The following is a 24,747-nucleotide window of genomic DNA, read 5'->3' as shown; positions in this document are numbered from 1 at the left end:
CAGCAGGATATCTACCATCAGCACAGCTCCCTTCAGCAGCTGATGCACAAGGTAATTCATCAGGCTGTTTTCATTCACTGATGGAAGTTGATAAGCCTGTAGATGCACAGTGTTTACCTGCTCCACGAGAAGACCCTCTTTCATCTCTTGCATCTACTCCTGTGGCATCTGGAAGGGAAGTACCAAAAATGAGCTCTCAAAGGCCCAGGACTCAAAGTGCTATATTTAGAATGAAGGATTCTGCTCTCATTCAAAACATATTTGATCCATCTAATCACTCAACTCAGGTAACACAGAATGCACGCGTCTCTAAAGATAAGACTTCTGCAAAAGCAGAAGAGAGAAAAAATTTGCAAAACAGATATTTACCACCAGCTGGGAAATTAAATGAAGCTCGTGACTCTTTGGACACAGCGAAGGTGGATCAGTTACATGCCACTAACTATTTGCATTGTAAAGACAATAATCAACAGCTGATTTTTTCTTTACCAGAGGCATCCAAGCGTTCTGATCCTTGTTCTTCTATTCTTAAGTCATCTGAGGAAAGCCCTGGGCCACTTCAGTTGCCTAAGAACTGTTTTGTAACGTCTTTGAAGAGTCCAGTGAAACAGTTAAATTGGGATCAAAACCAGAGAGGATTTATTTTGGATATGTCACATTTTAAACCTGAAACAGTAAAACAAAGGTCTTTGTCAGAAACAACCATGCAAGCAAAACCCATCTCCCAGTATAAAAACAGGACTATAGTGGCCCCATCAGCGTTCAATGAAGGACAGTCTGGCCTAGCTGTTCTGAAAGAGTTGCTCCAGAAGAGACAGCAGAAAGCTCAGAATGCAAATGTTACGCAGGAACCGTTACCGGTTAAAACACAGCTGAGCAGGAATATACCATGCCCTCTTGAACAGAATAAAGCAATCAAAAGGTCACGGTCAGTCACATCACCAAGAAAATCTCGTGCTCCCAGGAATACAAAACCTAAAGAAAAAACACCAAAACTTTCAAAAATGGAGTCTTTAAGCCAGCAGATCACTGGTCGCATTGATCACTCTGTGTCTGATGACAGCCCCATTTTTTTTTCAGACCCTGGTTTTGAAAGCTGCTACTCGCTAGAAGACAGCTTGTCTCCAGACCACAATTACAACTTTGATATTAATACCATAGGGCAAACTGGATTTTGCAGTTTTTATTCTGCAAGCCAGTTTGTCCCAGCAGATCAAAATTTGCCCCAGAAATTCTTGAGTGATGCAGTTCAAGATCTTGGTTCTGGACAAACAACAGAAAATGACATTCTGTGTCATAATGACCAAAAATCTGAGGAAGAAAAGCAGCATTCTTCAAGCACAAGTAAATGGATAAGGTCTGGTTCCCTGAGCCCTGAGCTTTTTGAGAAAACCTCACTGGATAATAATGAGAACCACTGCCATAGCCAATGGAGGAAAAATGTTCATCCTTCAACTTCTAGATCTAGCTCTATCGATAACTCTTGTATGCAAGAGACTGAGGTCTGTTTAAATGAAAAATTCAAATTGAATAGAAATACAGTAAATAAAGAGAGATTTCTTAGCCTTCCTCAGCCAACCAGCTCAGACTGGATTCAAAGCCACATTAGAAAAGAAACCACTTTTGAACCCTGTCAACCACTTGATTCAGTTAATACCTCTTTTACATCCATATTGTCTTCTCCTGATGGTGAACTTATAGATGCAGCTTCTGAGGATTTAGAATTATATGTTTCGAGAAACAATGAGGCATTAACTCCAACTCCAGATAGTTCACCAAGATCAACCAGTTCTCCCTCACAATCAAAGAATGGAAGTTTCACACCTCGTACTGCTCACGTTCTTAAGCCTCTCATGTCCCCACCCAGTCGTGAAGAAATCATGGCAACTTTGCTAGATCACGATCTCGCAGAAACAATTTATCAGGAACCATTTTGCAGCAATCCTTCAGATGCTCCAGAAAAGCCAAGGTACTGTGTTAAATGCATTTCTGTCTACATATGCTTGTGATTATATTAAATTTAATTTATTCCTGTAAACAATTTTACGCTGTTACGTGGCACAGATGCATGAAAGATCCCATCTGATATACATACATTTGAAGTTGAAAATTACTGTACTTCCCATGCAAATATCCGTTTTCATTCATGACACTTTGTTTTTTTATTGCTTGATATTGTTATAGTAAGTGGGAATATGCCTGCTTGGTTTGTAAAAGAAAGATACTGCCCACAGGAATTCAATAGTGAGAGAACTAGTTAGCAGGATTCTGCTTGAGGACTGCCTGCAACGCAGTTTAGAGCACAACAATAATTGAAACTATTTTCTTCACAGGGAGATTGGAGGACGGCTTCTCACAGTGGAAACTAGACTTCCAAATGACCTGCTTGAGTTTGAGGGGGACTTCTCATTAGAAGGTCTACGACTCTGGAAGACTGCATTTTCAGCAATGACAGAAAGTCCTAGACCAGGGTCTCCTCCCTGTTATGGTCACTCTACTGTTAACAAAAGAGAAAGTAATAGCCATAAAACTAGTGAAGACAAAAAAATAGTCATAATGCCATGCAAGTGTGCTCCAAGCCAACAGCAAGTTCAGATATGGCTTCATGCCAAAGAAGAGTATGAACATTTCAAGAAATTGCCTAAGAATCATCCTGCTGAGTTGGAAAAGGCAGCTGAGAATTTCAGCTCTGCAATATTGCCTGAAGAGAAATCTATAGAAGTAGTACAAGCAGTGAAAGATTTAAATTTGTCTAGCCTCGAAGATGAAAGACCTATTGTGCCTACAAAGAATTCTCCTGCTTCTGTGGCAGAAACCACAAAAACACAAACCAAGGAAACCTGTGATAAGTCTGTAAGCACTGTAGGAACTTCTATAAATACTAAAAATGACACAGACTCTAATAAAACTCCCTCTGAAAGCAAGACACTTATTACTTCAACACTAGAACATGATAAGGAGGAGGAGGATGAAGATTATTACGTCAATTACAGTTCACCAGATTCTCCAGTACTTCCTCCTTGGCAGCAAGCAGCATCTCCAGATCCCAAGCAGTCCAATTTAGAAGACACAGACTGGAAAAGTCAGGATATTATTTTGTCTTCTGTGGAAGGAAATGATGTAGTACCTGTTGGAAGTGCACAAAACTCTCCATCCACTCAAGAGGATGTCAGGACATCCTTTGACACGTCTCCATTTCCAGTTAATGAAGAACCTGGAAATTCTGAATCTGTTTGCCTACATAGTACACCCATTGTGCAGAGAAAAAACCAAGATGGAATACCTGAAGTTCTTGAGTTTACTCCTTTATCCACAGGTAAATCCATTCAGTGATTCTAATGATACACAAAAAAAAAAATTCTGAATATGATAAGATACTATGTTTCTTTTGACATAATGAGAAAATAATTACATCTCTACAAAAATACATTTAAAACTAATTTTGGAAAGGAAAAGGTCTGTGCATTATTGTTAAAGTAACTATTGGAATTATGAAAAAAGTCTAGAAGCAGAACACCCTTTTGCTTCCTGATGATCTCTAGTATCTGAACTGTGAGGTGCTGGTTAAAAACTTAATTTAAAAGTATAGATTATTTTGGGGATTTTGAAATCTTTTTTTATAATGTTAACCAAATGCCTCTGGTTGTTTCCAGCATGTTGTTTAATGTCTAGGCAATATTACTGAGGCTAAGTAGTTTTGCACTCTTTATGTTTACAGAACCAAAAGCCCAGAAACTGAGCCACAAGAGGGGAAATAATACTGATGGTCTTCGAAGAGTACTTCTAACCACACAAATGAAGGTAAATTAAGATTTTTATGTACTGATGTATTTTTATTACGCCACACATAACACATTTCCATTCTCTTTCTTCTGTGTTGTTTTTTTTCTTTTGCTGTTAAGATCTTGAAAATACATTTAAAATGGTAGGGTGCAATTCCTGTAGAATCAGTGTATGCTCAAAGTTAGGAAGAAGAAATCAGTTTAATTTGCAGGGGGGGGGAAGTTGGATATTGAGAGTATGTTCTATGTTTTAGGGTAGTAAGACACTAATGAAACACTAAAGATGTAAGGATGTTGTTTTGTTCTTTTAGTTTACAACACCCTTTTTAAGTTCTGTTGTGGTTTCCCTTTTATATATACATATATGTGTGTACATATATACACACACAGGCGTATATATTTATGTATCTGTGAGTGTATTAGTTTTCAGACAATGTTCTAGGCATTTTCTGAAAACAATACAGGCAGTGAATGGCACTAGTATGCTGACAGAGTAGAAAGGAAATGGATCGCATAAAATGATCAGACTTGCGTGTTTTCCCTAAACAGCATTTCTGCTCCCCATGTTGGAAACAGAACGGTGGGCTAGGTGCATTACCGAAATGACCCAGTAGTCTTTTCTTTTGTTCTTAACATACTGGTATTCACCCAGTTCAAGTGCGTACTTAAGCGTATCTTTAATTCAGTGCCTTAAAAAGCGGTGACTGAAGCAGAGGTTTTTGATGAATTGTTGCTCAAGAGAGAATAGAGATTTGCTGGTTCCCCTGTCCTCAGGCTTCTAAGAAAGCCAATATGTGCGGTTTTTTGGGTTTTTGTCTTTGGTTTTTTTTTTTTTAAAGTATTTCAAACTGCCTCTTGCTTTACTATGAGGTTTCATTAAAATTATTCCTAAAAGGCAGAAAGATACAACTGTTGTTTCCCTGTTGAAAAATGACATGAGGAGATAGTGAACGCTTTTTTTTTTTGGCAATTGTAGTGTAGCATTTGCATTTTCTTTGATAAATTTGTATTTAATATTGCATATGAATTTAGCAACCTGTAGCTTTTTCAATATTATACTGTGCTTTTTCCTTCCCCCGCCCCCCCCACCCCCTCCAAGAATCAATTTGCTGCCCTTGGTGCTCCAAAGAAAGAGACTTCTCAGATTGAAGGACCATCTTTAAATAACACTTACGGTTTTAAAGTCAGTGTGGAAAACCTGCAGGAAGCAAAATCTTTACATGAGGTAACTTACTGTTACATGTTATTTTATAAAATGATAGTTTATCAGAACAGTTTTATAATGGCAGAATTTTAAAATCTTTTCCTCCTTGGTCCCTGCCTGACTTAAAATTAATCAGTGTGTGATGTCTATAGCTTTAAATAGTTGCTCTACTAATTTCAGCTTGATCTTCAAGTGCCTTTATTTAATAGTATTGAAGTAAATTTCACAGTATTTTTGTTGAGAAGGTGGTAAACCTTCCTTTAAAAAATAAAAATAAGGGGAAGATCAGAAGGAAGAAATAGTAAGTTTTGTATAAAAACATTCCTGGAAATACTAGTTGACCATAACTTTCATGGATCATTTCCTTAAGAAACAAGGCATCTGGCATCATTCAGTCAGGCCCTCCCGGTATCTCTACATGTTACCTTCTGAACCTGTTGGCCAGTTTCAACTACATTTAACAAAATGGTACATGTCTCAAAGAGTGTGTCTATACATTTCATGTAGATCACTGGTTGGGATCTACAATTTCTCTGGGAAGAGAGATCAAAATTTGTGCTAGAGAAAGGGATGCAATGTGAATTTAGTACTGCTGTGTTTGGCTGCTAACTGACCAGCCAGCATGTGTGTGCTCACAGTCAGTCACCACATCCGTGGCTTGGAATTAGCTGTTGACCAATTTACAAATGAGATGGAGAAATAGAAGTTTTATGCACTGAGTAGATGACATAGGAGAAGCCACAAGAAACTAATGATTTTGCAGGAAATGGAGATAGAGCTTGATAGTAAAAGTTCATTTCAGTGATGGTTGTAGTGATTTAGGCTGCAAATGTAGAATAAATCAGGCTGCACCCAGGGCAGCTTGCATACTTAGAAATATTTGCAACTTTTCCCCTGTAATCCCTCCAATTTACCCATTAGTCCACATTATCAACTATATTATGCAAGATAACAGAGCAACAACGTAGCGTTGAAACAGTGTTAACTACTACAGTATTTATTGTAGAGTCAAAACTGTACAATATATAGGGGTTAGCATTTTCTTAGTGCAAACCATTCTGCAAAAAGCTGTAGCAAAATGATGTGGAAGTTCATTAATGCAAGTGAAGGGAAAGTTAGGTATTCTCCATATCTTCCTGTAAGTGACTTAATCTTCACGCTTGTTTGCACATCTTGGGTGAGGGAGGGAAAGGAAAATAAAGACCAACAGTGATTCTTTGTTCTTGATCAGTCTGGAAACTTAATTCAGCTTAATATGCAAAGTTGTTTGAAAACATTACAGGAATTTACAATTGTTGAAGTTGAACATTTCTGTTTGTTTGTATTTTCTGCTTTTGGTAGAAGAAGATGGTACTCAGAAACAAATATTGAATTTTAGTAATTGAGTACAAAAATGTATTAAGTGATCAATCTTTTTTTGTAAGACAATGCTTTTTGCAAAAAAGTGAGATCCAGAGATGCATGTTTAATCACTTCTATTAATTTTCAGGTGTGACCTTTTAGTTACAAGATAATGTGACCATATAAATGTCTGCAATTAGTTCATTTGCACTAATAATCTCCTCTTAAATTTTTTGAAGAAAGCTCCAAAACATACTAACTTACTGTATTTATTTGTTGGTAGGTCCAACACCTTACCCTCATCAGTATGGAGTTACATGCTCGAACCAGACGAGATTTGGAACCAGACCCAGAGTTTGATCCGATCTGTGCTTTGTTCTATTGCATCTCATCAGATACAGCACTGCCAAATACTGATAAAAAAGAAATCACTGGTGCTATAGTGATTGATAGAGACAGGACACTCTCAAGCCAAGGTTCCTATTTCTTTTTTCTTAACGTATTTTACAAAAATGCTTATTTCATAGTAATCAAACAGTAGCAAGCAAAATATAATCGAGTATCTGTATTACTATTTAGCTCATTTAATTTTGTCTTGTTGACTGTTGGATGAATGGCCATATTAAACATAGAGAGAGTTTTCCTGCTTATATCTTCCAAAGAACTATTGCGTGGGCTGTAAACCACAAATAATATACGCATGTACAAAATGTTTGCGTACTTGTGGACAAGCTCCTGCAGTGTTCTAAAAGTATAAAGAGGAAAACCTGCCTTTAGTTTCCTACTCAATTTGCTGGATAGCTACAAGTAGAAAATGTTAAAAGCAAGACAGTATGTTTTATATTTTACTTAAGGGTTATTTTTGTGGTTTTATCTGATCCTTTTAGGATCTCAACAGGGGCCCTTATTCTATTGTACCTTTTTGGCTTTGTTTAGACCAGTGATACTCAACCTGTGGCTCTAGAGCCGGATGTGGCTCTTCATGGCCCTACAGGCGGCTCTCGCAATGTAGGCGTCTGATCGGCGCTCCACTCTATCAGGCAGCGCGGGGAGCACTGAGCAAATGGACCAGCAGTGTGGGAGTCGCTGAAGTTCCCCCTCCCATAGGGGGAAAGAAAAGGAGCTGCTGGGATCCCCCCACAGGTAAGAGTAGAGATCACCTCCCACCCAGCAGCTGTGGGGCAGAATGGGGAAAAACTCGCCCTTTTGCCCCTTCCACCCCTCCACCCCACTCCTTCCTAGCAGCCAGAAGGGGTTGAAGACAGAATGCTGCTGGGAGAGAGGATGCTGATGTGTCATGTCGTGATGTATCAATATGTGATGATGTTGAGACAGCATCATCACACATTGAAGTGTCATGATGGAAAAAAAAAATATCACACTGTTGATACTTGATTTTTATGGTGCTCTACAACTCCATTTAATAAAGAAGTGGCTCTCCAGCTGTTAAAGGTTGAGTACCACTGGTTTAGGCTAGTAAAAAAAAAACAAAAAAAACCAAAAAAAAAAACAAAAAACCCAAAAAAAAGTCCTCTTTCTTTCAGGGTTTCTTTGGCATTGTGAATGTGTATTAAACCACAAAATACTGTCTAAAATTTAAGTGTGGACAAAAACCTACCAAAAATAAATTTAGCATTAAGGCAACAACTCCTTCTTTTACCAGTTTATTTTTCAAAGTATTGTAGATATTATATTATATCATGTTAAGCTAAGTTCTTATTATTCTCAGTGAAGTTTATTCTGGTATTATATGCTTGTTACTATCTTTAAAAAAATCATTTCCATTGCCTTATTAAGTGAGATTTTCCACAGCATAGCCACTATGGCTCCCTAGGTGTGTGTCACTGATAAATTATCAAGAAAAAGCTCTCTGTAAAGAGGTCCAATAATATTTTGAAAAGCCAAAGGTTCTGATCTTTTTTTGTTAGTGAAGTAAAATGATATGTTTCAATGTTATTGTGACATTCCGTGCTTTAATTGATGTGTGCTGTCAATATTTTCTTGGATAGAACTTTTTGAGTTCCCTGTGGAGTGACTTGATGTTGAGATACACCTTTTTTTTCCCTTTTTGTATTATTATTGCTTTGTAAGTTACAGTACTCATTTTAACATTTATTTCTGAAAGCACACTTTTTTTAATTCTCAAGATCTTAAGAATGTGTCAAAGTACTATGCCTTTTAAAAACTCCAGGTTGTTGCCTTAATCAGCGATATTACTGTCTGTTGTATAGAAAAAATGAGAAGACAGAGTATGTGTTGCATATTATTCATTTATAGAGGTTTTTTTATACGGAAGGCAAATGCTGAGTTCCTGCATGCATATGAATTTAGCTATTATTCACACATTATCAATGTAGACACTCTTAATGTGCACTAAGAGAGCAGTTGCTCATGTTTTTCCATTTCTATTAGTAACTTAGCAGTGTTTTTTAAGAAATGTACTGAAAAAAGCACTATACTATGTTATGTAGCATTTTCGTTCTTCAAAGCGTTTTGCAAAGTACTAAGCTAGCAATTAAAATACGTTTTGCATGAAAACACTGTGTGAGCTGTCATATGGTCCTTTAATAGTTCTTATTCAATGGTCCTTTAATAGTTCTTATTCAAAAATAATTTTCTAATAGCTGGACTTTTGTACAAGTAAAATGGTGACATTTCTCTTGAATCAAATTATTTATATCTGAGAATTTGTGCAAGATTACCACTATGGTAGAATTTTACAAAGTGAAAAGAACAAGCTTTTCCACCCAAGAGGAACGAAATAAGTCCATGGAATTAATTGTGATAATAATTGATGTTAAAGTTAAAAATAGGTTGTATTCCATACTTCTTTTCAGTTCTATGTTTTATTCTGAAGCACTATTGTTGACTGAAGTAATGGAATCCCTTCTAAATTCTAATGATATGTTTTCACTTTATTTTCTAGGGAGCAGAGACCAAGCCCCCTTGCTCACAAGATCTGGAGTTACAGGACTAGAAGTCAGTTACGCTACTGATGAAAGAACTCTTTTCCAGGAAGTAGTGAATATTGTAAAAAGGTAGCATATCTGTACGTTCTGCTTTTATTTTTCAGGCTTGGTACAGCAGATTTAGTTCCTTCAACCCTTGCCAGTCTCTCAAATACTGATACTTGTTGTTGTTGTTTCCCTCGAAGGCTTATTTCTAGAGTGGACAAGCATGGTGGTCTTTCGAATAAAAATACTTTTTGCTTTTTCTTTTCTCTGACAGCAAGAACATTCAGATCCTCTTAAGCAGCTGAGTTACAGTCTTGAAACTAATCACCCATATAAGTAATCTTCTTTAACATATAACCTTTCCTGTTAATCCCGGAATTCATTACACATTTCTCTCTGAAACTCTCAGAATAGTAGATATTAACAGTGTTCAGAGCTATAGAAAACCCCTCCGATGGGAAGAATTTTTCAAGGGAGTCTGAGGCAAGACAGAAAAAAAATGACATGGTACTGAAACTGCTATGGACAGATTAAAATAACCAGTAGTTGAAAAATCAGTTTCCTTCATTAGTTTTGTCTTCTCTGAATGGAAATCCCCTGCTCCATCAGACTTTGAAAACTGCTGGTTTTCCCCATCTCCACCAAGGCTGGGAAGCCTGTTTGGTAGCCCTCTCGGCTGGTGAGTAGGTGGAACCGCAGACGTCTCTCCAGGCCCTACTGACAGAGGTGCAAAGCTGTAAAATTGCAAGGAAAAATAAACAGATTTAAACTATGAGTCACCCTGCTGGAATAGAGGCACAAGAAAAAAATGTGTACTAGGCAGAGTACATTTGCAATTCTTTCTCTCTCCAACCAGAAAACCTCTGATGAGAAAGACATTGATCAACCCCATGAAGCCAGAATACAAAAAGAGTTGCTGAATGCAACCAGGGTGGGTCCTGGCAGAGCAGCAGATCCCTGTTCAGAGAAGACAAAATTCAGGTAAGGAACATCATTTTTTTTTTCTCTTTCTTGGAAATCTAGTGCTCCATCAAACTTAGGAAAATTACTGAGAATGAGAAGCTGTCAATAAAGAAGAATTCTCCACCAGTTGTGTGGAAGTTTAAAAAGTACATAAAGAGTATGGGAGAGAGAACTCAGCAGTTAGAATATATATATTTATCGCTGAAGAACAGAAGTCATCTACATCTCTACATATTGAAGGCATTACAGAATGAAAAAAGCGTGCAATTTTTGTAGTACTTCAAGATGGAATGTACCAATCACCATGCTGCTGTCTGAGAATTCTCTTCTTAAGAGATCCTCTCTTCCAACACTGTGCTAGCATGCCTTTTTGACTCAACTTTTTCTTCAAAGATTGAGTTAATTAACTTGTATTCCTGGAAGATAAAAGATTAGATCTCTTCATGGAGAGGCAGACTGCTGTCGTCATCTTAGTCTACTTCCCTCCTAAGGAGTCAGACTTCTGCTGAACTCTCAACAAGTATGTTTTTAAAACTTGGACCACATCTACAGTTTGCAGCTCTTTTCCCCCTTTATTTTCTGTAGCCTAGGCAAAAGAGAATAAGAAATTTTGCTGGAGTAAATGTTTTCTATTTCATAAGCACAAAACAAGTGTCTAGGCCCAGAGTAGCTTTAACTGAAGTAAAAAGTATGGTAAAACTACTTGATTAAAAAGTAGTGGTCTGCAAAAATCTTCCTCAATGGGAAGTAAACAAGCAAGCAGCTTTAATGAAAACTTTCAGAATCAGGAATTTTTTAAAACAACCTTCTGTTCCTGTTTTTAGTGTTATTTTTTCCAGCACAAGCTAAATAATCTGGTTGTTCTGGTAGGGGCACTTAATAGTACGTTTGATAGGTTAGAGAAAGAAAACAATCAGGCCATGTTTAAGAAGCATCACTACTTGAGGTTCATGGAGCAAAACTCAAAATCACCTTGATTTATCAGCAGAGGACCGTATCAGTGTCTTACGTACTGATGTATGTATCAGACTAGGGGATGATAGGTTCTTGTGACCAAACAGCATGCCCAGCATGACTGCAGCTTGCTTGTGGTTCATGTTCTTGGCCTCTTTGGGTGTTGGAGGGAAGAGTGGAAGAGTGAAATTCCAGATTCCTGGCACAGTGAATGACAGAATATTTATTCAGTCTTGATTGTCAATACTAGGAACAGACTTTATCAACTTGTTGGTACACTGAACAGAGGGTACCTCTCAGAGGAATTGTCTTATACAGTCCAGTTGAAGAATTCTTGTTCCCATTTCTAGTCATTCTCTTAGTAGTTGGCCTAATTCTTACTCTTATTTCATATATGTGAAATTGTGGAACATACTCATTTGTTTCAAGTTCCAGTCTTCTACTTCTCTGTTTAGGCCTTTTGTTTTTATTCTATTATGGTTGTTGAAAATAAGAAATAGTTGATTCTGTCACTTCTTGTCAATAGATGTAAACTCTGGAAGAGCACAGTAGAGAATTCTTGACCGCTGTTCCCAGCACACAGGTGAGGGAAAGGTGATTCCTGGAAAATGTATCACTTCTTGCAATACTCTTAGCTCATCAGTCTCTTCTTCCATCAGAAATCTGTAAGGGTTTTGTCTTCGAACAAATGACCCAGAGTATCTACGCAAATAGTCTTTATAACGTGCTGGTTGATACTGAGGGACACAGATGCTGAAGAAGAGTGTGATAAATTAGTGAGGTTTTATGCTTCTGGTGTTTTATTCTTGGCCTGCACTACTGGCCTTTTGTCGCTGCAGAGTGTTTCCCAAATCTAACTTTTTGTAGGAGAGCTAAAGTTACTCTGTTACATGTTCACTGAAAATGAGTATGGCTTCAGAAAGTTCACTGGAATTGATGAGCTGAACTTGGATTCGGTTATACCTTCACTGTGAAGTTGTTCAGCATGTGCTAGATCTGAATAACCACAGTAAGAGTAACGTGTCTCCACCTAGACATCTGTAAAGTAAACACCAGGTTAAATGTTCTTCTGTGAAATTAGTAGATGTTGTCTCTGATTAACTGGGGCAGTTGGCAAATGAAAATAAGTCTTCTTGAAGTCTGTAGACCAGAAGAAGACTTGGTTGTTTCTCTGGAATTGTGATCTGTGATTTCATCTATGCTGAAAACTAGCAGATTTGTCCAAATATTGAGGGGAATAAGCACCTTTATTTCTGGGAGATTATACTGAGAGTGATTCAGCTGTGAAATGGGAGTACTTACAAGTGTGAGTACCAAAATCTATGTAGAGACAGCTGAAAGAAAGCACATCATTGTAAAGGGAATTTGAGAATTCTCTCTAATTCTAAAAGGTATCGAAATACTAAGCTACTTGAGGGTTGAGAGGCAGCAAAAGTGAATTTGGAGGAGGCAGGGAAGAATAAACAACACGGATTTGCCACAAAAAAAAAGCATAATTAAAGTGGTTCTTGGTACCCTGACAACCATCTTAGAGTTTGAGAGGAAGCTTCACCTACATAGGTCCAATTTTTCCTTCTTTGGTAAGCTGTCCTCTGGCTGTAAACAAAAAAATAGGACTTCAGCTCAAAACTGGCACAAAGCCACTGAGAAACAACCACCTTCACATCCTGTGCAGCCAGTGTGGATTATCTACAAGCACATTTTTCTTGAAATGGAGCCTGTACTACCTATATTGCTGTCCTAAAGGATTCTGTTATGCTGCCTGAAGAGCCTTCTTGAATAGACCCTCTCTTTATCATAAGGTGTCAGCTGCAATGAATTGGGAGAAAAATTGGAAGAAGTCTGCTTGAAAAAGTAAGATGGAACCACCTCTCTGTCTGAACCTAAAGGCAGGAAAAAGAGTAAACATTCACATAGCTCCATAAACCAGTCAGTATAAAACGCAGGAAAGCTGACTATTTGAGGAGGAGGAGGAGGAAGGAAATGCTACAAGAATGTTTGTCTTGAAGATTTAAAAAACGCGGGAAAACTACAGATGTCCAAGCCTGATGGAGCAGTGGATTCCCATGAAAGAGAAATTAAATGTCTGGGTCTCTCCCACACTTTTAAGGCAAATTGTGCCGCTCTTCTGTAAGTGCAGATACTAGCAGAAAGCAGAAAAGGGCTGATCCTGCAGGCATGAGAGCAGCAAAATTTGGGGTATTCATGTGGGAATGCACAATCCCCATCTCTGTGACACGCAGAGGGTGTGGAAACAGGAAGGGCTTGAAAAAAAGTAGTAGATTCACTGCTACTTGAGGCTCGCCAGCCACCCACGGCTCTTTGTCCCCATGGAATTAGTTTCTGATAAAAGTACAAAAACAGAGTATAAAGTTGTTAAGATTTTTCTTAAAGATTTTGGGTATAAAAGATTTGTAAATTAATTAGTTGTTAATACTTAACACTTAAATATTTTATATAATGTTTTTCTTGTAAAGTACTATGCTAATCAATAGCCAATCTTTTCTGTTGGTTACAATGCATTATATTTGTTCTTCTGTAAATGCTCCAGCAACGTTTTCTTTTTAAAATAGAGATGTGTTAATCTAACCTTCTTTTCCCAGGCCAGTATCATCATTTGTGGCGTTTTCCTGTAGAAATCTTTACTTAATGTTCTGTATCAACTTTATGGATTTTTATTGTCCAAAGCAAACTGGGAAAATGTTTTCGAAGATTTCAGTTATGTATTTGAGTCACCAAGTATTCTGCTGCCACGCACAGTTACTGTTTTTGTCTGTATCATAGGTCTGGCCTAATTTTTTTCCCCCTTTTTCTCTTAATTTTAGCTGGAAGAAAAATACCAGTCAGGAAAACCAGACACATAATAGAAGAGAAGGCATAACTGGGAGCTTTAGTGTTCATTCACGAAATTATCAGATGAGAAAGAGGAAGAGATGGCATAACAGCACATACGACTTAGCTAGAAAGGAAAATAATCGCATTTCTTCTCTTTGCAGCATGTATGAGTTGAATGCTAATGCTGTCATCTTTAAATCCTGCCAGTATAAACGCTGCTTTTCATCTTTGCAGAGAGACTGGCAACAGCATGCAAAGCAGTATCAGTGCCCATCCTTTTAACAAAAGAGCACTATGTTGGCAGGCACACCTCTTATTCCTATCATGTTAGTCCTAGCCAGCAGCTTTCAAATACCAGTATTACAACTTACTAGTTTCTTGGAGGTGTAAAAGCTGGTCTCATTACAATTTCTTTTAATAAAACAGCTTAAACTGATGATGAAAACCAACTGGATAGTATAGTGTAAAAATTGTGAAAAGGGAGGATGAAAAATGTAAAACTTGTCCTGTCCTTAGCTCACAGCCTGTCGTCTTTGTGGTACCACATAAAAAAGGGAGAGAGAAAGTGAGAGAGAGACAGACTTCAGTTGAGCTCGCATCAGCTAAACCTTGGGTTTACCTGTTCATTTTCCCATGTGGAATAATGTCACCTTTTGGCTCCAGGCATCTCTTCTTCTCTGATAGCAAAAAGAATACCATAGGAGGTCTTAACAAATGACACACTGGTCCATTGGTATAGCTGGTACATGGGATTGGGCTGCAGGAGAGGGCACTTCTGCATAAATTGAGACGGAGTGGATCAGCAAGCAAATAAGCAAGAAACAGCAGTGCCTCATGTTAGGTGCAAGAAATCTGATAGGTCTGTTAAACCTGTTGCATAAGGTAGACCTTATGCATGCTGTAGTGCAGGAGTTTGGGGTCCCAAGTGTTATTCAGTAGAAAGGAGTTCTACTTGAATTTAATCTTACTTTTCCTTTTTTCCTTCAAAGATAATGCAGAGATTCACTTAACCAAAAATTATTTTGATTGTAAAGTTAAGGAAATACCTAATCATCCATAAATTTGTTCGTACTAATTATAGTCCTTTGTGCGTGTACATTGTGAATGCATACAGATACACATCCAAAATACATATATGTGTAACTTACTGCAGTATCCGAGCAATACAATTGCTGGTAGTGTGTTTATTGGTTTTCATGCTTTCAGAAGGATACCACTTGGATCCAAGTTGTAAATACGGGAAACTGACACTAAGGGACTGTTTGCAGGAAATTTACAGTAGGGTTTAGATTCACCATTTACTAGCTACTCTACCTTGATTCCATGTAGATAGCTTTGTATGAGAGTCGTCTGACTGAAACTTAGACATCTATATTTCATTGTTGGTGTCTAAGTAGCTACCCTCATCACCATGTATGTTAAACAGAAAGAACAGGATCTCATTCTGCAACAGGCAGGTAAAATACAAGGAATAGTTCACCCAAAGAGGCCTTTTTTCTTCAATGACAATAAAGAGACCAGCTAGAAAATTTGAGATACCAAAATTAGTTGAAATGGGACCCTCCCCTTAATGCATGTGCAGTGTCTAGTTGGGAAGGAAAAGCAAAGTAATGCACTGCAAAGTGATACCCTATGACTCAGTAATGTGCCATTACAGGCAATCCCTAATGGCCTGTACAAGCAAGACTGAGTTCAAAACTAGCATGCTGGTTTTTTTTTTTAATCTTTTGAGTGATAAACTTTCCAATCTATATGTGAATTTACACAAAATTGTGTTAAAATATGTAATATTTAAGTTAGATACAATTTATTTATATAAGAAAACGCATGTATCTGAAAACATAATAAACTAAAGCAGTTTTATGTCTTGTCCTGTAAAACATCTTTCCATCTGAAGGATACTAGACAAGCAATTCTTGAGATTATATGCAGACGGTTTACAGAGGTCGTTTTATTCATTAGCTTAAAAGAGAATAGTAAGATTAACTCAAGAATTGATGAAATGTTGTATTCAGTTGCAATACAGATAGGGGTATTTGCAGCAATAATGTAATAGCCCACTAAAATTTGGTTAAGTAGGAAGTGAAGGGAGGTAATGCACTGCTTGGGCAAGGAAAAATCCAAAGCAACTGTCCTTCATCACAAGTGGTAGCTGCTAATATAATTATAGCAACTTGCTGCTTCCAAACAGTATGCTTGTTTCTATTCAGAACAGGCTTAAAAGAGCAAGCAAATTCCTGGCATAAGGAATACTGTTTTATGTGCTACATAAGCAGTTCTTCACCAGTTTCTCATTCACGTTTGCATCTATCTTGGAACCCATCTGCATAACGTCTTGCCCTGCTTTAAAATCTACAAGTATTTTCCATTTTGAATTATGTGAAACTAGTTTTCAAATACGAACGTAAATGACTACTTCCTTCATTTTAAATAATCAGTAGTGTTTTGCAATATGCTAGGACCAGGATAGTTTAGCTGCAAGAATTAATGTGAAAATATGTTAATTTTTTTAACATTTATTCTATGACTGTATAAACCATTACATAATTCCTTTTTATTTCAAAGCTTAGATGGATCTATTCATTATTTTGGAACCCCAATTGGCAATCATTGTATGTTGCGCGGAGCAGCAAGTGGTCATATCTCTTTTTGACACTGATTCTGCTGCTGGAAGGAACTGCAGGCTAGCTTCATTCATTTGTCCATAAATTGTTCTAAGTAGCTTTGGGTTTGTACCACTGGTAGAATAGGCTTCCAAAATGAGTAAATTTACAACTTCCACTCCTGATGATTATTTCCTGTCTCCAAAAACAAAGAATCATTCGACATTAACGGCAGATAGCAAAATACTCCCCAAATGCAAAGTGCTAGTTCTTTTACTTTCTCTAGAATGCTAGAAATCAAAAACTTACTTTAGAATCTTCTGCTCTAGCCAAAAATTGTATCAAAACTGTTCCTTCACAGGTAGAAGTAGGTGGTAAAAAGGATTTTTGCAACTTTTGCTGACTGGTGCAAAAGGCCAAATTGTAATAAAGAGAGAACCATGCTGAGTAAGAAGATTCAAATACTTTTCCTTTTGTTTTTCACAAAAAGTTAGTGTCTGTGGCGGAAGTGTGGAGAAGCTCTTTTCTGGAGCTATTCTTAGAGTAGTTAGTTACTTCAAAGTGAGTTGTCATCTGCCTTTGGCTGGACACAGAAGCAAGGAAGACACTTTCATGATGAAGTCTGAAGCTTCATTTGTAGCGTCTGTGATACAACTTTAACTTAGGATTTGCGGAAAGGTTATTGTCCTATATCCACAGTCAGGAAATGTTGGCGTTTTTTGATGTGTTTAAGGATGCAAAAAGTACAGAGAACCTGTTCATAAGCCAAGGCCCCTGCCTACTTCTCCCATAAACTAAGGTCTAAAAGCCTGCATCCTGTTGTGGGGTTGGGCATAGACTGTGGTACAGGACCCTCAGCCTATTGTCCAGCCCTCTACCTCCTGACAGATGCCCTTTTGTCATTCAGTTGTATTGAACGCTTCCCGCTGGAACTCAAAACCCCTTGATTGAGCTGCATTGAAAGAAGCAGCTATTCTTCCCAGTGAAGCTTCCTTTCTTTTTTTACTATAAAAATAACAGATACCTGGTGTTACTTTGGCCAGTCTCTTTCTGCCCAGCCCAAGAAAATCATTCTTAGGCTCTTCAGCAAGTGACCAGATCATGACTTCTGGTTTTAATAGTGCCTACTTAAAAGGTAGGTGGTACAGGCTCCTCCGAGCTACCTCCTACCTGTGCTTTGACTTTGAAGCCACCTTGTTTGTCCTTCTGTCTAGTCAACTCTTCTCTGAGCCTGATTGGAAGATGGACAGTGACTGTATCAGAAGATAATTCTGACTTTTCTTTTTGTCATTTCTGAGCGAGTGAAATTTTCCACCTGGCATGAGATACAGCATAAAATGAGGTTTTCTTGTGTATCTTATAGAAAGAAGGTTATCTTAAAGGAAGAGGTATTTAAATAGAACTGGTAGATACGGTTGCTTTTCTCTGTGTTTTAGTTTTGACAGCTCTCATTCAACTGCGAATTGTAACTTTCTCAATAAAGAGTCACCATTTAGGACCAGCAGTATCCTCTGGTTATTTTAAGCTACACTGCAGTATGCATGACACATTGTTATTTGCAAAACATCCAAGTAGCAAATTCTATTCTATTTCATAAAGGAAGATAGTACAATAAAGTTTGAGGACAGGACTATATTTCATTGCACATCTGTCTTGTGCCGGTAGCTGGGTTTCAGTTTATGCTCATTACAGCCTGTTTCCATCGATAAAATCTGATTAGACATAGATTTTGTTCTTTATTTGTAAAGACTGAAATAACAGAAGTATGTTTAGGAAAAAAAAAATCCCAATGAAAATATTCCTTCTAAAAACTTTTTCAATTGAATGTTACTGAAAGTCATAGAAGATTGTCTGTTTTAAATATTGTCTGCTAGTCCAAATGCTGTTTTCATAGAAACCTATTGTGGCTGCTTCTTTTTTAAACTCAACATGATTAGAATGAAAACCTGTTTATACTCTGTTCATGGAAAATATTTTCTTAAATAATATGAAGCTCATTTTCCTTTCCCCCCACTCTCTAGATACGACCCAGACATTTTGTTAGGCTATGAAGTCCAGATGCATTCCTGGGGTTATCTCTTACAGAGGGCTGCTGCACTAAATGTTGATTTATGCCAGATGATTTCTCGTGTGCCAGGTAAGTTATTGTATAGGGTTTCAGTTCGGCTCCCATAGAAACAAGTTGAAATCTATGAATAAATTAAAAAAACAAATGCAGAGTATTTCTTTAGATGACTTCTTTTTTTGTTGTTGCTGTTGTGTTGTTATAGGTATAATCACACACACACACACACACACACACACACACAAAAATTTGAAATACCAATGAGATTCTGCTTTTCAGTTTTCTGAATTTTTAAATTCCTTGTGTGTTCCACTTCTGGGTGTGTCCTGTATCCATGATCGTAGACTCATTTTCAGTAGTTGTGGGTGTTCAGTTTTCAGTTCTTGGAGGTGATTCTGCTGCCAAACCTTCTCTTGTTTCTCCTTGGCTTCAGTCATATGTATATGTCATTCAGGGTACCTACCACTATCATTGTTTGCAGTTTCTCTGGCTCAAATACGGGGACATAAAGATGCTCCTGAGCAGCACTCATCCTGGTCAGCAGCTCTGTAATAAAATCCTTACTTTCAATAGCTATTCTTGTACTTTGGGCAAATTTTACTGGAGTGCTGATGCTTTCCTCCAACATTCAGAAAAAGATCTGTTTGGGTTTTTTTCTTGAAAACCTGGAGAAAGTTATCCAGGAGAATGGTAAGCCTAGTGTCTATACTTAGCTAATCAATGGAAGCTATAATTCTGAAGAACGCAGTTAGTGAACAGCCAAATAAATCTGTTGCACCTGAGAAGAGTTAAGATGACTTTGTAAAATTAAAAACTGTCTTGAAAATTTGTTGTAGTTCTTTGCAGTCATCAAGAAGATGTAGATGAGGGAGATACGATTTTAAAAATCAAAACAATTGAAAAAGCTGCTTTTGTCAGGGCTCTTGCCAAAGGTCTGTACAGAAACTAAATAGCCATGAAATAGTATGTGCTTTCCTGTGATTGTCCTATTAAAAACTTGATCCTGTTACTCTGTAATAGTTGAAAATGCAAATGAAATTTTAGGAATTATGGAGCAAAGAAAATATAAAATAATGAATGTAAATGTAAACATCTGTAGTGTGCTTGCACCTCAAATACTGCGGTTCTGGCCTCTTCATAACCTTTCCCCCATCAAAGTGGATGTAGGAGAACTGGTAAAGATGAGAAGGGTAATCCAAATGTCTCTAGTAATTTAGTAAGTTAGGATTCCAGAAGAGACAAAACTGGTTAAGGAAGGTAAAAGCCTATGTAATCTTGAGGGATATAAAGGGAAATACGGATTGGTTGTTCATGGTCTTTTCCAATGCAAGAACCAGAAATCATCAAATGAAGCTAGCAAATGGCAGCTACAGAATAGGAGTTGATTTTTCACCCCTGGGTTGTTGAACTGTTGAGTTCCTTCCACAATGCTTAAAGTGTATGTTGCTTTAGGAGGAGATAAATTCTTGGAAGAAAAATCCATTGGGTACTATTATATGTGTGAAAATAATGTCTGGCCCAAGAAGCTGCAAATGGTTAGAAGCTGGGAGAGTTCTAGAGAGATTATCAATAGCTGCTTCCCCTGTTCTTGAAGCATCTGCTTTTGGGTACTTGATAGAACATTTGCATCTTTGGGCTTACCCAGCATAGCAATAGCATCTTTTATGTTGGCATCCTGTGTACCTGGCCAGAAGAACATGATGTTTTAGAAGAGCTACGTTCACACACTCCTTCCTTTAGGTTTGAATATTTGTGCACTCTTTTGATGCCTTCAAAATCTTTTGATGCTTTTGATACCTGTGACCTGTTTAGAAAAGGTCTGAGTTATAGGGACCTCCCAGGGACAAGAAAACATGAGAATAAATTTGCATTTTCAGTTGGAAGTTGTTGGCAACTGGACCTTGGTGAATTTTTAAATACTTAATATATGAAAACAGGAACACATGACAGTTTAAATGTGAATTGGCCATCAAAGGTCACAAGTTCTCGTCTTCAGCACAAAGGTCTCTGATTTGTTTTTCAGGAATAATAACTGATTGCATGAACCTTGTTATTAAATTCCCCTAATGGCTCAAATTGAGATGATACAGTGGTTGCAATAATGATGCCTCTGGGTACAGTCTTCAGAGGTATTGAAGGATGTTCAGAAAAACTTTTGACCCCTTACACTTCAAGATTTGCAATGTCTTTGGTAAGAGGAGTGGTAAGTGTTGCAGCCAAAGGTTTCTTAAACCTCCAAATATCACAAAGGTTTACTGCTCTACTGTAGAAGTATGGTTGAACAATCTCTTCAGTTTGAGACAGGTAACTAATGTGTCTCTGCTTTTGTTCTCAAAGGCTGAGTCACAGCTCTTGTCTTGCAGGACAGCTATGTCTGCACTGTAGTTGATGCAGAATCAACAGTTACATCAGCAAAGCTCTTGATAGTACCCATCTTCATGACTTAAGCTGTTGTTCAAGTTACTGGAATTGGGATACACATGAAGAGTTCCTCAAAGAAGAAAGGTTACTTCTCTGGGAACTGTATGGTTCTTAATGGTGATGTCCCTATGTATTTCACAGTTGGGCTTCCTTCCCTATAACTATGAAGTCCCACACAACATGGGTTCAGTTCTAGTGAAGGAAACGAGGGTTGTAGCCCTTAACATCTTTCGACATAAAGTTTGAATGGGCATGCAGGATATAGGCATGATCTCCACAGCACTGGTATTCATAGTACAGATGTTCTTGTGCCAGGTGGTAGATGCACACCCAGAAGTGGAATACATAACACTTAAAATGTTTCTAAGAACTAGTGTTACTGTAAGGTAAGTAATTACTCTTTTTTGACTGAACTGCAGGAGAAAGATCAAGAAATGTTCACACTGATGAGCTCCTCCCAAAAATGTCATTCCATAAGTGTGGGCTTGCATGCATGACCATAACCGTACAAGTATTGTGTTCTCTGTTGCTTTGTGGCCTCCTTGTCCATGGTTTTTGACCCCATCTATGTTCCTCTTGCTTTTCCAACCCCTATGCTTCATATTTCCCTACCTTCTTCACATGCTGTATTTTCAGAACAGGAAGTGCTCCTTCAAGCAGTATGCTCCTCTTTCCTCCTATTGAAATAAAGATGGAAGGTAGTTTTCCTTCCCTTTCCTGTGATATCAACTTAACAAAAAGAAAGCTGGACTTCTCTCTGGTTTTGCTTTATTGGCTGAGTCTGGTGCTGCCTCTGCCATTTACAAGTGAACTATTCATAAGTCATTAGGACACATCACAAGAGAAGTGAGTACTGTGCCTCTGCGTAGTGGCTTTTTTTGTGTGTGCACTGTGGCCTCCTGTTTCCTCCTTTGCATCACAGCTCAAAGTTAGGGAGTGGGTAACAGAGGTTGTGTGGAAGACTGATAAATAAATAATCTTGTGCAATCAGTAACGGTCTTTATGAATTCTTATTTTTCTAGAGAGCTCAAATTGGAAGAGGGATAGCTTGATCTGGTCTTGACTGTCCTGTAACTTGTCTAAATATATTCTCTTTTAATGTCTTTAGATGAAAAAAAAGAGAACAGATTTGCGGCTGAGCTGGATGAATATGGATCGGATACAATGAGTGAAATAAATATTGTCGGGCGGATTACCTTAAATATTTGGAGAATGATGAGAAATGAGGTAAGGTTTTTAAAAGGTTAATGTGTTTTACTTACTGGGTTTTTCTAATTATTGTAAACTTTGTTGAAAATTTTGTGTAATTCATGTAACTTTCTGTTCTTTCTTTGTACACCTTTTCAAATAGAGCAGTCTGCCACTTTGTGAGAATGGATTTTGCATATCGCTGAAATGTAAAATGTAAAATACTGAAGCCCGTATCTTTCAGTAATGTTTCTTAAGGATATTTCTTTTCACTTTGTGGGTTTTGAGAACAACTTATCTGTTTTAGCAATTTGTCTATTATGGTGATTTTACTAAATTAAATACGTGAACTTATTTTAAGCTGTCAGACTTAATCATTGTTTTGCTGTTTATGACCTTACGTTTAATACTTTATAATAATTAAGTCTTTACAAATCTTGTTCTGACCAAATTCAGACCTGATCTTTGTGATCTACTTAATTGCGCATATTCTTTTCAATTGATGAGGGATATTCTTTCCTGACTTGTAAATAGTTAAGGACTTCTAAGTATAAATGTTTACCTTTTTAACAAAGAATACTAACAAAAAGTTGATAAATTTAGTTGTTACAGTTTTTAAGAAGTAGAGATTTCTTTGACTATGAAAGACATCATGCATGTTAACATGTCCTCTGTGTTTTTCTAGGTGAATCTAATGAATTACACTTTTGAAAACGTGGGCTTTCATGTTCTTCATCAACGTTTTCCTTTATTTACTTTCCGAGTTCTGTCTGATTGGTTTGATAATAAGGCAGATGTCTACAGGTAATGATCTATTAATCCATTTTGTTTGTTCTTTTTAAGGCCAGATTCTTAACATTGGATAAGTATAAGATAAAGTCAGCATAGGAAGAAATAATCAATTTAGCTCAGGTACTAGAACAGTCTATATGCAGCAACACCAGCTTATTTACTCTGCTCTTCTGCTGTGTTCTGTTGTGTAGTTATACCCTCAATATTTCATCTTTGTGTATTTTTCTGTTTAAAGTACACAAAAACAAAACAAATTTTCAGTTACAGTTTCAACATATCTGAATAGATGTACTGTTTTGAAGTCGTGCAAGGTCTTTATTTTGTATATACTATTCATCAGAAGGATTTGTAATGAACTGTCAGGTTTCTGTTTTACTTCACAGTGCATGTCAACCAAGCTAGGCTTAAAAATAGTACAAGATGTTAAGACAGTAACAATAGCTGCTTAAAAATACCTGTATGTGACATGTATCACACTGGGCTTCACTATTCCTTGGAGTGATTTGGTATTGTGTGGTAAGAACAATTCACAAAACTGAGTATAGATCTGAATGTAATTTGTGATATACATATAATTTCTGTAGAAGTTAAATACTTTTCAACTACGTGGACACTTGGTGTAGTGCTGAAATTATAAATTTATGTTCAGCTGAGATAGGTATTCTTAATACAGCAGGATGTTTCCACAAAAGTCCACTCGGTTAAAAAAATGATGTAAACAGATGAAGAGAAACTTGAGTTTCTGTTTCAGTAATCCTTTAGGGCAGTAAGGAAAACAGGATATAGTATGTAATTGAGATATACCTTAACAGTAGTTTGCTGTGACACATTCTGTGTGTATCATTAGAATACATAAGTTTATGTGCGCCACATTTTTGAAAGAGCCTTATGAAAATGTCCTAGGGGAAATTTTATTTGCTGGTTTGTAACAAGCTATCATAAAAATACATTCTTCTTAGTAGAAAGAGCAGCACTCTCCTGATAGTTTGTAACGAGGCATTCACTTTCACAGGTGGAAAATGGTTGATCATTATGTTAGCCGGGTCCGTGGGAATCTCCAGTTGTTAGACAAACTGGATTTGATTGACAGAACAAGTGAAATGGCAAGACTTTTTGGCATTCAGTTCTTGCATGTATTAACAAGAGGCTCCCAGGTAAGATTTCGTTTTCCTTACACTTCACAAAACCAAAATAGTCTTTACAAAATGTTTTAGGTCCTCAGTATCTTTTCAGTCAGTATATGTATTTTCATAAGGTCACAGAAGACTGTTTTGCATAACATGAAATTGAAACATAAAGAAAGGCAATTCAAAAGCAGTAATAATGGATTGAATGGTTAGTCTCGGAGATTAAAAATAGCTGTTAAAAATAGAGTGCCCCAAATGTAATCATGCCAGTGAGTCTCTTCTGCTGACCTTGGGAGCACTGAGTTTTACCTTTGAGTTGGTACTTTTCACACTTAGATGAGTCTGAAAATGAATGCTTTTTAAAATATTAAGAAATACAATTGAGCATGTTTTAGAAAGATGAGATTACTTTCTTCCAGAGCAGACAAAGCTGCATCAAATATGTTCTAAGTGACATTTCCTGTGAAGCAGACCTCTGGGTGAGATTTGATAAGACAAGAAGGGCTCTGGCTTTATTA

At 37.3% G+C, this 24,747-nt stretch overlaps 1 protein-coding gene across 1 annotated transcript in view; it reads left to right on the top strand.

Annotated features, from left to right (window-relative positions):
* The window catches only part of REV3L (REV3-like, polymerase (DNA directed), zeta, catalytic subunit), a gene marked incomplete at its 5' end in the record, with an annotated part of 46,680 nt that overhangs the window by 5,514 nt on the left and 16,419 nt on the right, over window positions 1-24,747 (top strand). Inside the window, 10 exons of the mRNA XM_009581384.1 lie at window positions 1-1,969; window positions 2,334-3,316; window positions 3,719-3,801; window positions 4,882-5,007; window positions 6,611-6,803; window positions 9,254-9,365; window positions 18,658-18,773; window positions 22,231-22,349; window positions 22,996-23,114; window positions 24,115-24,256. The exon at window positions 1-1,969 is cut by the window's left edge and continues 28 nt beyond it. Coding sequence (XP_009579679.1) covers window positions 1-1,969; window positions 2,334-3,316; window positions 3,719-3,801; window positions 4,882-5,007; window positions 6,611-6,803; window positions 9,254-9,365; window positions 18,658-18,773; window positions 22,231-22,349; window positions 22,996-23,114; window positions 24,115-24,256 — 3,962 coding nt within the window. The remainder of the gene's footprint in view (window positions 1,970-2,333; window positions 3,317-3,718; window positions 3,802-4,881; window positions 5,008-6,610; window positions 6,804-9,253; window positions 9,366-18,657; window positions 18,774-22,230; window positions 22,350-22,995; window positions 23,115-24,114; window positions 24,257-24,747) is intronic.

This window comes from Fulmarus glacialis, unplaced genomic scaffold (genome assembly GCF_000690835.1).
Source record: "Fulmarus glacialis isolate BGI_N327 unplaced genomic scaffold, ASM69083v1 scaffold47027, whole genome shotgun sequence".
NCBI lineage: Eukaryota > Metazoa > Chordata > Aves > Procellariiformes > Procellariidae > Fulmarus > Fulmarus glacialis.
Note: the sequence above shows the minus strand (reverse complement) of the source record. Positions and strands in the feature narration are given on the sequence as shown.